The sequence below is a fragment of the Dasypus novemcinctus genome, chromosome 2 (assembly GCF_030445035.2).
Source record: "Dasypus novemcinctus isolate mDasNov1 chromosome 2, mDasNov1.1.hap2, whole genome shotgun sequence".
NCBI lineage: Eukaryota > Metazoa > Chordata > Mammalia > Cingulata > Dasypodidae > Dasypus > Dasypus novemcinctus.
The window spans coordinates 155,779,848-155,793,539 of NC_080674.1; the positions used below are offsets into that span (position 1 = coordinate 155,779,848).

At 39.2% G+C, this 13,692-nt stretch overlaps 1 protein-coding gene across 6 annotated transcripts in view; it reads right to left on the reverse strand.

Annotated features, from left to right (window-relative positions):
• The window catches only part of PPP2R2B (protein phosphatase 2 regulatory subunit Bbeta), a 497,691-nt gene that overhangs the window by 456,699 nt on the left and 27,300 nt on the right, over window positions 1-13,692 (reverse strand). Inside the window, exon 1 of one of the 6 annotated variants that reach the window (XM_058280412.1) lies at window positions 2,117-2,552. The exons of 2 other annotated variants lie outside the window; for them this stretch is intronic. In XM_058280412.1, coding sequence (XP_058136395.1) covers window positions 2,117-2,195 — 79 coding nt within the window. In that variant the 5' untranslated portion in view covers window positions 2,196-2,552. Of the gene's footprint in view, window positions 1-2,116; window positions 2,553-13,692 lie in introns of those variants that run through there. 3 more of the 6 variants (XM_071210498.1, XM_071210487.1, XM_071210494.1) reach the window with 3 other exon arrangements.

The window sequence follows — 13,692 nt, forward strand, 5'->3', positions numbered from 1 at the left end:
GATATGTTTAAGGAAACCACTCATTGGTTAAGGTGGTGCAAAAGATTAAGAAAAACCTGACTATCTAAGAAAATACATGGGAGTGGGTAGGACACAGAAACAGAGAGCACTTATGTGCTGTGATTTACTAAGAACTTTATTTCTATTGTCACGTTGAATTCTTATAACATCATGGGAGTAGGTTTTTTAATTTACATTTTATAGATAAAATTGAATATAGAACACTTAAGTGACTTGGTCCTGTTTGTGGGCCTCGTGCCTCTTGCACCTTCCCCTAGCGCCTTATCCATGACGCTACTGTTCGACAGATGCTATCATCTTTACCCATTGTCTTCATTAGGAAAACAACCAATTAAAGGCATCTCTCCTCATCCTCTCCCCCCCTTCTCCTAAATCTGGTGACAGTGGCTGATGCAGAGATAGATTATTTGATATGAACAAAATGGGGTTTCCATTTTGGTTGGATAAATCTGTTAAATTTGATTTCATAAAAACAGTTTAAAAAGTTCTTGTTGTGGTTCATTTCTATGATGTAGATTATTTATTTTGCTTAATAGTCAAACCAGCAATTGAGTAGACCAAGTGTTTGGGTTTCTCATTCTAAGCTGGGAGGGAAGGAAGGGGGCACCTATCAGAAATATCAAAATCGTTTAGGCAACTTCTTTTATGGGGTGAGCTGAGGTGTTTTGTATTTGGAAATTATTCCCCTGGAGATTTTGACCCATGTCCCCATACCACCCCCACCCCCACACCAACTCTCTCTCTCTCTCTCTCTCTCTCTCTCTCTCTCTATATATATATATATATATATATATATATATATAGGGACTTAGAATTTTCTTTCCATGGGGGGGGGGAGATTTCTCAAATGGTCATTCCCACCAGTAATCTTTTAAGGGAAATATCCAGTTAGACAAAGAAATCTATGAAATATAAATGTTTACGAAAAATGCTATTCAATTGAGTGATGATTCCACACCTCTACTCCCTTTTCCTCAGGGTACTGACTGAAGTCACCTTATGGTACAGCAGAGTTTAGGTCATGCAGCTCTCATTTTATAGACTTAGCCCCCAATCTTAGGTCCTACTTTAAGGATAAGAAATAAGGGTGGGTTTTCACAACAGGCTGGTCACCAGCTCAGTTCCAGAAAAGCGTGGCTGGACCTGAGGTGGAGTTCCCATCCTCACCACCCACTGCCCTTTTAATCAAGTACCTTGGTAGGACAAGCCCTAAGGTTGACAGCTGGCCAGGCAGTTACTTTCCTTGAAATTGTTCTTTTTCAGGGATGTGTCAGATCAAAACAAATAGGCAAATCATATACAGAAGATGCATGACCAGATACTGGATGTAGAAGTGTTGAAACCTGCAGTGCTTAGTAGAAAGTGAACTGCACATAATGCTTACAGGGCATATGCACGTGCACACAGAAAGTACCCACGGTCTGCATAGCATGCTATGTTAGAAGGCAGCAGAGGAGAGCCCCAGAATGAACAAGGACTGAGGGCTGTTTATACAAAGATCAGCTCACCCTTGCCTTAAGACATCAACTTAGCACCCCCACAAGACACATTTCCAGCTAGTGCTGAGAGTCAGCGCTGCTCTGATTGCGCTGCGACTAAGTACAGACTCCAGGTGAACCTATCAAACAATCAACACTATACAGTCAGGTAGGAAGCTAATTCTCTTTTGCTAATTGCTTTCTTGGGCATGCACCAAGTTACTCAACAGACAGTGACAAAACAGATAGCTTAGATAAATGCATGTGGCAGCATCTCCTGAAAAACAATTTTTTCTGAACATAGTTCCAAGGACTTGTTTGCATGTTAAGTGGAAGGAGGGAAATTGACAAAATATTTCTGAACTGTTTTCTAATCAGCTGTATCAGCTTTGAGATCACCTTGTCAACATTCACCTGCTCTTCAGAACATAGTTCCCTTTCCTTGTAGAAGATAGGCTGCTTTTAGAAGCAGATCTAAGTCTGTCAGATACAAGCCTTTGCCAGGGATGACAGTCATCTAGTAGCTACAGAAAGCAGTGTCAGCAGAGCCTGTGGGAAGTCATACACCAGCCCACTTTTTCTCACCCACCCAGACACTCTCCCTCTCGTGTCTGTACCTTCTGTGTGGCAGCTGGAAGAGAGGATGGTGTTCGGAGGTCTGAAGATGTAAGGCAGGTAACGAGAGAAGCATTTCATCTTCCAAAAAATAAAAAATAAAATTCTAAATAAAAAACCAGTCTTCCGAATCCATAAGGATTCTCTCGGCCTTTAAAGCTGGCTACATCACCAATATGTTCATGTAGGTTCTCTCCCAGATCGGCAAACCTGGGAAGCCTGAGGAATAACTGGAGATGGGTCCCATTTTGCCATCAGCACCAGGAAGCACTGCCTTACATTTCTGCATGCAGCTCAAACTCAGAAGCCCCCAAGCAAGCCGGGATATAGCCTCTTCATTGGCTGCAGCTCCTCCGAGCAGGATTTGCTGAGTAAGTCAGCCCTGCCTGTAAACACACGCTGAAATGCCCTGCCTGAAACCTCTACCTTTTTGCATGTGGTCAGAACCTCTTTTAGAAGCAGAAATCCAGCAGGATATGTGACCATCTCTAGTTTAACTGAAAGATCAGATGAAACAAAGACAGCATAGTGTTCCCCTCTGAAGAGAGATGGCTGTTAAAAGGAGCCACCGTACGCAATACCATGGATCTCAGGAATATTAAAGTACAGTGCAATGAAATGGGTCTCTGTCCGAACCTAATCTAGATTTAGTTCTTTTTTTTTTCAATACGAAAGCCCAAACAATAGTTCCATTTATCATTTAGGTAAAGCCAAAAGCTGGGTTGAGTAGTTGGTGACAGAGGGCTAACACAGACAGATTCTGTGCTCCACCGTTGCTTTTATCCCTGCTAGCACTCATGCTGTAGTAATACTTAGTTCCCAGTTATCTGCTGTGCAAATATAAAGTCAAAGCCTGAGAACAGAGTCTAAAGCCAGTGGAGCTGACACTCCATCAGCCCATGTATCCGGATGGAACTTGGAAAAATGGAAAAAGTAAATTGATCCAAGGATTATGCCAACTTTACCAAAACTTTCAGAGATTTCAAATCAGGGAGAGAAAGAGAGATGAGTATAGTATGGTAGGGAGAGAAAGAAAAGAGAGAGAAAGAGAGAGAAACAGTTAAGGGATATGACCAAATACAAGTAGTTTGGAGTAGGGAAGTCGATTTGGATATGGCCCATAAAATAATAACGACTTTGGAATATTTATCACTGGTAGACAAGCACAAGTCATCAGTTTGGGATTTGTAAGACCTGTTTAAGACGCTATTGTATATGAAGAAGAGAAAGAGGTGAGTGTCCTTTGTGCGGCATTCTGAGACAAAAGAAAACAACTTTTAAATACTCTGTAAAATAAAACCAATATACCCCTGAGTGGAGTTTTTAAAAATAAGATTTCATATCAAATGGAAAGCCTCCATGGGCACACCTCTCTACAAAATACTTAACTTAGCCTTGGAGAGTACACTGCTCTGCCCAGGAAAGCAAAGTCTTAGAGTCATAAAGTAATCAAGTGCCAGTCCTGGCTATGGTAATGTAAACCGACTGGTCCAGTACACCACCTCTCTAATTTTTGGATCATGTGATTTGATAACAAAACTATGACGGAGCCATGACATTTAGTTCTACTAGAATCGTGTGATTCTTTACCTCCTTAGCCCCAGGGACTTGGCAAGGTAGGGCCATCCAAAGTAAGGTACTCTTTAAACAGTGCCTCCATGGTCTGCTTTGGTTTTGTGGGCAACGTCAAAGACATGACAGAAGAGCATATTGAGAGGTGCCTTCCTGAGAGATGCTTTACATCCAACTTCTATTGAGTGGTGGGGCAGAGTGGAAGGAGTACAGGCTATGGGGTCAATCAGACTCAAGTTTGAATCCTAGTGCATTCATTGTGTGGTTGAGTAGACAGGAATAAAAATTTAACACCTTTGAGCCTCATTTTCTGTATCTAAGAAATGGGAACAATAAGAATTTCCTCAAATATTCTTGAAAAAAATATTTGAGACAATAAGCATAAAGTACCTGGCACATTGCAGACACTTGAAAAACTGCTGGTACATTGTAGACACTTGACAAACTGCTGTTATTGTTGGTCTTAGTTTTCCAGGCTGCTACGACAACTACCACAAACCACAGGGGTCAGCTCAAACAATTGATTGGTTCATAGTTTTGAGGCTAAAAGAAGTCTAAAATCAAGATATTGGCAAGACTTGGTTTCTCCCCAAAGACTATAGTGCTGTGGTAATGGCTGCTGACAATCCTTGGGGTTCCTTGGTTTATATTTCTGAATCACATTACATGATGACATTCTCTTCTTTCTTATCCCTTGACTTCTGGGTTCCCTTTGTAAGGCCTCCATGCCTTAACCTACTGAATGTACTGGGGGACAGTGTGAACTACAGGGTAAACTATTACTTGCGTGGTGCAGCAGTGCTCCACAATGTGTTCACTATGTGCAATGAGTGTGCCACAATGATGGAGGAGGTTGTTGGTGTGGAGGAATAGGGTGGTGGGGTGGGGGGTATACAGGAACCTCTTGTATTTTTTAATGCAACATTTTTTGTGTGTGATGTATATATCTTCCAAAAAAAAAAAAAATACAATTTACAGCACACCAAGAAACAGGAAGCTGTGGCCCAGTTAAAGCAACAAGATAAGCCTCCAGATGACATAAAGGAGTTGAGACAAACTCATTATAGATGTTCAAACAAATCTCCTTAATAAATTCAATGAGATGACTAAAGAGATTAAGGATATTAAGAAGACACTGGATGAGCAAAAAGAAGAATTTGAAAGCATACATAGAAAAATAGCAGATCTTATGGGAATGAAAGGTGCAATCAATGAAATTAAAAAAACATTGGAATCATATAATAGCAGATTTGAGGAGGCAGAAGAAAGAATTGGTGAGCTTGAAGAAATGGCCTCTGAAAGTGAACATACAAAAGAAGAGATGAAGAAAAGAATGGAAAAAATTGAACAAGGTCTCAGGGAACTAAATGGCAGCAAAAGAAGTGCAAACATATGTGTCATGGGTGTCCCAGGAGAAGAGAAGGGAAAAGGGACAGAAGGAATATGTAAAGACATCATGGTAGAAAATTTCCCAATCCTATTGAAGGACATAGATGTCCTTGTCCAAGAAGCACAACATGGGGAAGCAGACTTGGCCCAATGGATAGGGTGTCTGCCTACCACATTGGAGGTCTGCGGTTCAAACCCGGGGCCTTCTTGACCTGTGTGGGGCTGGCCCATGTGCAGTGCTGGTGCAAGCAAGGAGTACCCTGCCACACAGGGGTGTCCTCCGCATAGGGGAGCCCCACACGCAAGGAGAGTGCCCCTTAAGGAGAGCCGCCTAGAGTGAAAGAAAGTGCAGCCTGCCCAAGAATGGCACCACACACACGGAGAGCTGACACAATAAAATGACGCAACAAAAAGAAACACAGATTCCCGATGCCACTGATAAAGAGAGAAGTGGTCACAGAAGAACACACAGTGAATGGACACAGAGAACAGACAACTGGGGCGGGGGGAGCGGCAGGGAAGGGGAGAGAAATAAATAAAAAATAAAAATCTAAAAAAAAAAAAAAAGCACAACATACTCCCATCCGAAAAAATCCAAATAGACCAACTCCAAGACACATACTCATCAGAATGTCAAAAGACAAAGACAAAGAGAATTCTGATTGCAGCAAGAGAAAAGCAATGCATAACATATAAGGGATATCTAATAAGATTAAGTGCTGATTTCTCACCAGAAACCGTGGAGTCAAGAAGACAGTGGTCTGATATATTTAAGATACTACAAGAGAAAAACTTCCAGCCAAGAATCTTATATCCAGCAAGACTGTCTTTCAAAAATGAGGGCGAAATTAGAATATTCACAGATAAACAGCAACTGAGAGAATTTCTAAGCAAGTGTCCAGAATTTCAGGAAATGCTAAAGGGTGTGCTAGAGCCTGAAAAGAAACAACAGGAGAGAGAGGCCTGGAAGAGAGTCTAGAAATGAAGATTATATCAATAAAAGTAACTGAAAGTGTCAAAAGAGTGGTGAAAATAAAATATGACAGATAAAACTCAATTAGTAAGAAATAAACTTAGCCAATGATGTAGAGCACTTGTATTCAGAAAACTGCAACTCAATATTAAAACAAGTAAAAAAAGCCTTAGATGACTGGAGGAACATTCTGTGCTCATGGATTGGAAGACTAGATGTCATTAAGATGTCAATTCTACTCAGATCAATGTACAGATTTAAAGCAATTCTGATAAAAATTCCACCAAGCAGTCCTGAATAGCCAGAAATATCATAAAAAGGAAATGTGAATCCTCATCTCCAGACTTTAAGTCATAATACCTACCTATAGTGGTAAAAACAGCATGGTACTGGCCTAAAGACAGACACAATAGACCAGTGGAACCAAATTTATGGTTCAGAAACTGACCCTCACAGGTATGGTCAAGTGATTTTTGACTAGCCTGTCAAACTCACACAGCTCGGGCAGAACAATCCATTAAAAAACAGTGCTGAAAGAATTGGACATTCATAGCTGAAAGAAGGAAAGAGGACCCCTATCTCACACCTTATCCAAAAATTAACTCAAAATGGATCAAAAAACTAAAAATAAAAGCAAGAACCATAAAACTCCTGGAAGAAATTATTGGAAAATATTTTCAAGCCCTGGTGGTAGGTGGTGGATTCTTAAAGGACATAAGAGAAAGAGATGTTTAATGTATGTAGGAGTTTTAATTAGCTTTACTGTAAAATTGTGGAAACGAATAGAGTGGATGATAACACACAGTGAGTAACAACTAGTTTATAAATGAGGATGTGACTGAAAATGGTAGTCTAGGTATGTAAATGCCAATTGATAGATGCTCGAGAATAATCTAGGAACTGGATAGCATAGTAAACCAAGAGGTGGGTGAGAATTCTAGTTGATGGTAGAGATGTAAGAGTGTCTTTTGTTAGCTAGAACAAGTGTATATCACCACTGCAGGGTGTTGGGAATGTGGAGAAGCATGGGAAAAATACAGCTGGAGTGACTTATGGACTATGGTTAGTAGTAATAATATAATATTCTTGCATCTATGCAAAAGATGTACTGTGTTGATACTGAGGCAGTATGGAAAATTTGAGCCAAATGTACACTATGGACATGGCAATAATCATATGGTATTATTTTATCTGTAGCAAATGACACCACATTGTGGTATGCTGATGGAGAGGTGTTGTTTGGGAATTCTGCACATGTGCATGATTGTTTTATAAGTTTACAACTTCTGTCATAAAAAAATTTTTTAAAATAATAATAGGGTGGTTTTTGGGGAAAACACGCCAAATGTAAGATAAGAACTATGATTAGTATTAAGATTTTGACTGTGTTCTTTCATAGTTTGTGAAAAACATCTCATGGCAATGCAAGGTGTTGGTGGAGGGTTGACGTATAGGACCCCTGTATGATGTTGTGCATATTTGCTTTGTAATTTCACAACTTTTACTATACACTTAATTGTTTATATATGTTCATATATAAATGATATAAAGATAGTAATAATTGGATTCATTAGGGGAAAAATACTTTTTAGTAGTAGTATTTTGACAATGCTCTTTAATCATTAGTTAAAAAGGTTTAAAAACTATGCCAAGTTATTGGTGGTAGGGTGAGATGTTATATATGTTTGTTTGATGTTACATATGTTTGTTTTGTAAATTCACAACTATTATACATTTATTGTTTATGTATGTTTATGTATAAGTGATATATTTCAATAAATTTTAAATACAGTTTACAAAAATGATAAGGTGGGGGAGTGGGGAGAGGGGTACATGGGAACCTCTTAGGTTTTTTGTGTATTTTTTTATGTTTTTTAACATAACGGTTTTTGTGATCTATTAACTTTAATTTTAAAAAGTATAAAAAATAAAAATAAATAAATTTTAAAATATATATATTAAAAAAAGGTTCACCCTGGTTCAATTACCATACCTTATCTAAAAGTAACATCTACGAGAGGTTCTTTTTACAATGGGTGCATATCCACAGGGACTGGGATTAAGATTAAGAACATGTGTTTGTTGAGGTCCATAATTCAATTTACCCCATGTTGTTGGCCTTCCCTGAGCTTCAAAAGCCAGACTTTGGCCCAAGAGCAGCCAAAGAGTGGAGAGTGGTGAAGAAGGGGGCTCAGAAGTCAGCTTGAGTTTAATTCTGTCTTTGATATTGACTTACTGTGTGATCTTTGGCAACTTATTTAACATCTCTAAGCCTCATTATATGTCTAATAAGAATGATAATAGAATCTCATATAATTTTGTGAGGGCAAAATTAAATGGTTCATATAAAGGGTTTAGCACAGTGCCTAACACATTTTAGTACTTCCTCAATTTAATTGTTATTATCTATAATAGTAATATTAGCCCTTAATCACAGTTCCTTTCTATAGACTTACATATTTGGTCTAACCAATGAAATTGTAAACTACCTGAGGAGGAGATCAATATTTAGTTCATCTCTGCATCCCCAATGTTCTGTATTTGCCTGGCACCAAGAGGTATCCAATAAATATTATTAATAGTTGAGTAAGTGAATAAATGAATAAATATGAGATTATGGGAGAAAACTTATGGATGATGTTTTGAACATTTTGTGGGGTCCTTCATGACATGAGTGAAGTGAATTTGAACCTATTGTAAAGCTGGAATAGATCATTCAAACAAAGGTGTTATGAAATTGATAAATAGCTATGTCTCAACCTTGTATATTTTAGTCTTGATAATAATAGGAATTTAGTAAATGCCTTCTGAGTAAAATACTTGGTAAATACTTCCTGAGTGAAAATATGCTCACTGATGTTGCTGCCCAAAATTATCCTCAAAGAACTAAATAAAAAGACTGTCTTCTCCACTGGAAACAAAAAAACAATGGCTCTAGCATCCAACTCCCAAACGGCCATCGAAACCAGTCAGAATCCTAAAGACCTCAATTGAAATTGTCTTCTTTAATCCCGATGTAAATGTCTGAGTTAGTGCCACACCTAGGTACTCTCTCTACCCATAGGCAGAATGAACAAGAGTGTGGAAAAACAAATTTGATGTTTCCTTGAACAAGTGATTCTGATGCAGATGGATTGCATTGTACCATTTGAATAGTTTCCATGAGCTTTCACATCATTTTCCTCTATGGGTCTCTGAACAACCCCGTAATACAGAAGAGAAAACAAGCTGAGAGGATATAATAATTTATCTAAAGATAGCCTCAAAGGAGATCCACTGTTTCTGCATCAGAATCAGTTGGTGAACTTGTGAAAAATACAGATGTCATAGCACCCAAGCCTACTGACCCAGAGGATATGGGAATAGACACAGGATTTGTACATTAGATCTTAGATTAGATCTTAAGAAACGCTGGAGTAATGTGTTTAATTTTATGTTTTGACCTGAAGCATAAGTGTTACAGAAAGTTTTCCAAATAACCTTGTCCTAAATCATGATTTTTAGCCAATAATTTGTTGCTTCCCTGACTATATATCAGATACTAGGCTGACTGATAGGAATACAGGATAAAACCTACAGTCCCTGATCAAGAGAGTGTATATTACAGAAAAAGACTAATAATCTGTTATTATTCAGCCTCATAAAGGCTGTGACAGCAGGAAGATGATCTGAAAAGATTCTTAAATAAGGTGTTTGGAGATTATAGAGACCCCAAAGGTCAACAATAGAATTTCCATACTTTTGCTTTAGGCATTATTTACAAAAAAGCTTTTGTTAAAGGGCAATTATCAGGAAGTGGTTGTGGCTCAATCAGTTGGGCTCCCATCTACCATATGGGAGGCCCTGGGTTCATGTCCCAGGGCCTTCTTGTGAAAGCAGGCTTGCCTGCACACCAAGGAGCGCTGACTCAGCAAGGTGATGCAGCAGAAAAGGGAGACAAGCAAAAAACACAAAAGAGCATGCAGCAAATGGCTACAGAGAGCAGACAGCAAGCAAGCACAAGGGGGGAGGGGAAATAAAAGTTAAAAAATTGTTAAAAAGGCAATTATCTGCAGAGGGAGTGTAGTTCAGTGGTTGAGTGCCTGCTTTGCACATATAAGGTCCCAGATTCAATTCCTAGTACTTCCTTTAAAAAACTTAAAAAGGCAGTTATCTTACTGGGAGGCATAGTGAATGAACAGTTAGCAGTCATTAACTCCATAAGCAGAATTAGACTGATAAACCTAATGTTATTAGACATAAGAGCAGGTGCATCAAGAAAGGGATGACAGCTTTATAAGGAAGGGGTTTCTAAGATAGTGGCAGAGGTGCCTAGAGGAAGGGCCCAAGATTAGAAAGACATCTCTGAAAGGGAAACCAGAAGCTTAGGAGAAGGCATAAAGGTGACCTATTTTGCTTCTATATGAGAAGAACCCTGGCATCTGGCAGAACAAAGAGTGAGACTAAGAAATTTGCTAGATGACTTTCACAGTTGAAGTTTTGACATCAATGGCATAAGAGCAATTAATTGTAAGTTTCTTGAGTGCTGCACTTTGGACCTGACAGCTCCAAGATTTTTCCTTACTGATCTATTGGGGGATATAAAGCAGTCACTTCTGCCCTGCAAAGTCCCAGCATGGCTAATGGACTTGGACCCTCCAAAAGCCTGTTGCAACAGTGTCATTCCCAGCTCTTATGGGAAAGTTACCCTGAGATGATTCCCTTTTTAGCAGGTTCTTGCAACTGCCTTTGGGGTTGTTTTATCTTCGTATCTTCTTCATTTTTTTAAGAAAAGAAACTAAAGCCCAGGAAAAAATTAGCTTATTTAAAATCAGTCAGGATGAGCCCATTCAAATTTTTACTCTCAAGTCAAAGCAGCACAAATCCCTATTCATTCTTCAAATTTGAAATAAAATATCATATCTTCAGGGACACTTTTCCTATTGGCTCAGACTGGGTCAAATCCCCATTATAGACTCTCCTTTTATAACACTGATTCATTATTGAACATATTTATTAAGCATATGCTTTTGCTTGGAACTGTGCATGATACTAAGGAATTGATAGTAATCAAGATAGTTACAGTACCTGCCCTCTTCTTGGGGGAAAATAATTGTTCCTAGGTGTGATACTTTGAAATTTTTTTATGAATCCCCAAAAGAGAAAGATTATATCTTTGAACTAATCCATTCCTGTGGGTGTGAGACTCTTTTGATTGGACTACGTCAGAAGAGAGGCATGACTCAGGTTGAGTCTCCATCCTCTTGCTGGGTCTGATATAAACAGAGACACAGAGAGACACACATGCAGGAAAAGGGAGCTGCCATATGGATCCTGCCACACGAAAGAAAGGTCTCCAGGTTTGCCCACAGCTGAGTTCCAGGAAAGGAGCCCCTGAGAGGTTCAAAGAGCTGAGGCCCCGGGAGAGCAGAGCCATATGCCTGCTAGCTCACAGATGAACTCAGGGAGAAAGTGGAGCAGACAAGACTGAGAGAAGAGGCTCGGTAAGAGACAAGGCCTCGGCCTGGTTGCCCTCAGCTGAGCTCCAGGAGACAGCAGATGGTGGAGGGAAAGGCAGAGACCTGGGCAGAAATCAGTGGCCATCATTGCCGCATGGCAGGACCCTAGAATCAATAGTAGTTGACTTTGGTGAGACAGCATCTCTGATGGTGCCTTGATTTGGACATTTCACAGCCCTGAAACTGTAAGCTTTTACCCGAAATAAATTTCCCCTTATAAAAGCCACCCCATTTCTGGTACATTGCATCAGCAGCCCTTTGGCAAACTAAGACACCAGGGTATAGGGCCATGGTGAGGATTAAAGGAGATAATTCAGTAAAATGCTTAGAAAAGTTCCTGACACCAAGTAAGTGCTATCCAATTACTGTGATAATTGTTGTTTAGCATCTCATTCCTTTGCCAGATTCTAAGTTGCAGGAAGGTAAAACTTTAATGTTTCTGTGCTAAATTCTGAGCCTGAAGTTCATTGCCTGGTGCATAATAGGAGCTTGATAAGTATTGTCTGAATTGAATCAAGTATGAGCTGGACAAGAAGAATTATAATTTCTACTACCTTCACCACTCCAGCCAGAGTATAAAATTCACAACTTTGTAAATTATGATCTGAAGATAGAGAACCCTTTCTTGTTTAACTCATTCATCCACTGATAAATATAATATTTTTAGTATCTCTTAAATGCCAGGCACTCTTCTAGATGTTGGGGATACAGCAGTAAATACTATATTGAGGTTTTGTTCAATGAGTCTATACTTCAGAACAGGAAGACAATAAACAAGTAAGCATTACATTAGCAAGATTATCTCTGATGGTGAAAAGCAGAATGAAGAAAATAAAATGGAGGCTGGGGTAGAGAATGATTGCTTTGCTTGGGCCATCAGGGAAGACTTCTCTAAGGAGATGACAATGTGAATGGCCAAGCAATGGTTTTGGCTCTCTCATCCATCCTGCTGCTACTGCAGTGTACCTTCACAACAGTTTCCTCTTCTAATTTAATTGTTCTTAAATTATAATTCATCTAATGTCTGCTTTTTTGTTCTAATATAAGTCCTGTGAAGGCAGAGACCATATCTGTCTTGGCATTCCCCAGACCTAGCTGAGGGGTCAGTAGAGAATTGATGTATATTTTTGACTTGCACGTGGATCAATTGATCAGTCAGCTCTCTTTCTGTGTGACTAAAGCACTAGAGAGATGGGCAGTTACAGATAAGACTAAAGAGGGCTTTGAAGGTGGAGGCAAGGCTGACTGTAGAGCAGATGGTACCATGCAGCAAATGAAAAAGGAAAACCTATAACCGAAGATTTTGGCTGTCATTGAAAAGACTATAGAAGGAAGAGCATAATAAAGCCAAGTATATTTTCCACCAAATTGTGTATGCTATCTCTATAATACCTATAAAAGACAGACAAATAATATGTTCGAATTTATAAAGAGGCGTTGGAACAATGGATAGTATGATATTTTTAGTCTGAGCTATGGAAATATGATGTTCTTTTAGTGAGATGCCAATAATCAGAGTAATAACGGCTACCACCAAATCTTACTGAATTTTGACTAGGTTCCAGTCACTCTGCTAAGCACTACACTTAGAATAGTTCTAAAATCTGGTCCTGCTGGAAAATCTACGGTAAAGTAGATGTTATTGTTTTCTCTATTTATAGATGAGGACATTTACCCAGAAAGGATAAATAACCTGCCAATTGCAAGCAAGTGGAGGAGCTAAGGTTTCGGCACAGGCCTCCGCTTCCACCCCTCACGGTCTTGATGCTGCATGGCTTCCCGGGTTACATGTCCTTTGCACTCTTTTCCCTGTAGTCTAGCACAGATGGAAGACATGACCTGGAATTAGATGAACCCCTTGCATTACTGGTTTGGACCTTGTAGGCATCTGATCAGGGCTGGTCAGGTTTCCTTTTGACCTATTTAAAAGAAAGGGTTTGCTAAGAAAATGACTAGCATAACCATGCAGGGAAAATCTAACCAAATCCATGCACCTACTCTGGAGATTCAGTATGCAATGAAGGATTACTATTTCCAAGACAAGGTGAATGTCTAAGGCATAGGGTGTAAAGATGAATAGGGAGTATATAAACAAACAAACTATAAATAAGAAAAAGGAAGAAATATAGAAATAAAATTTTAAAAT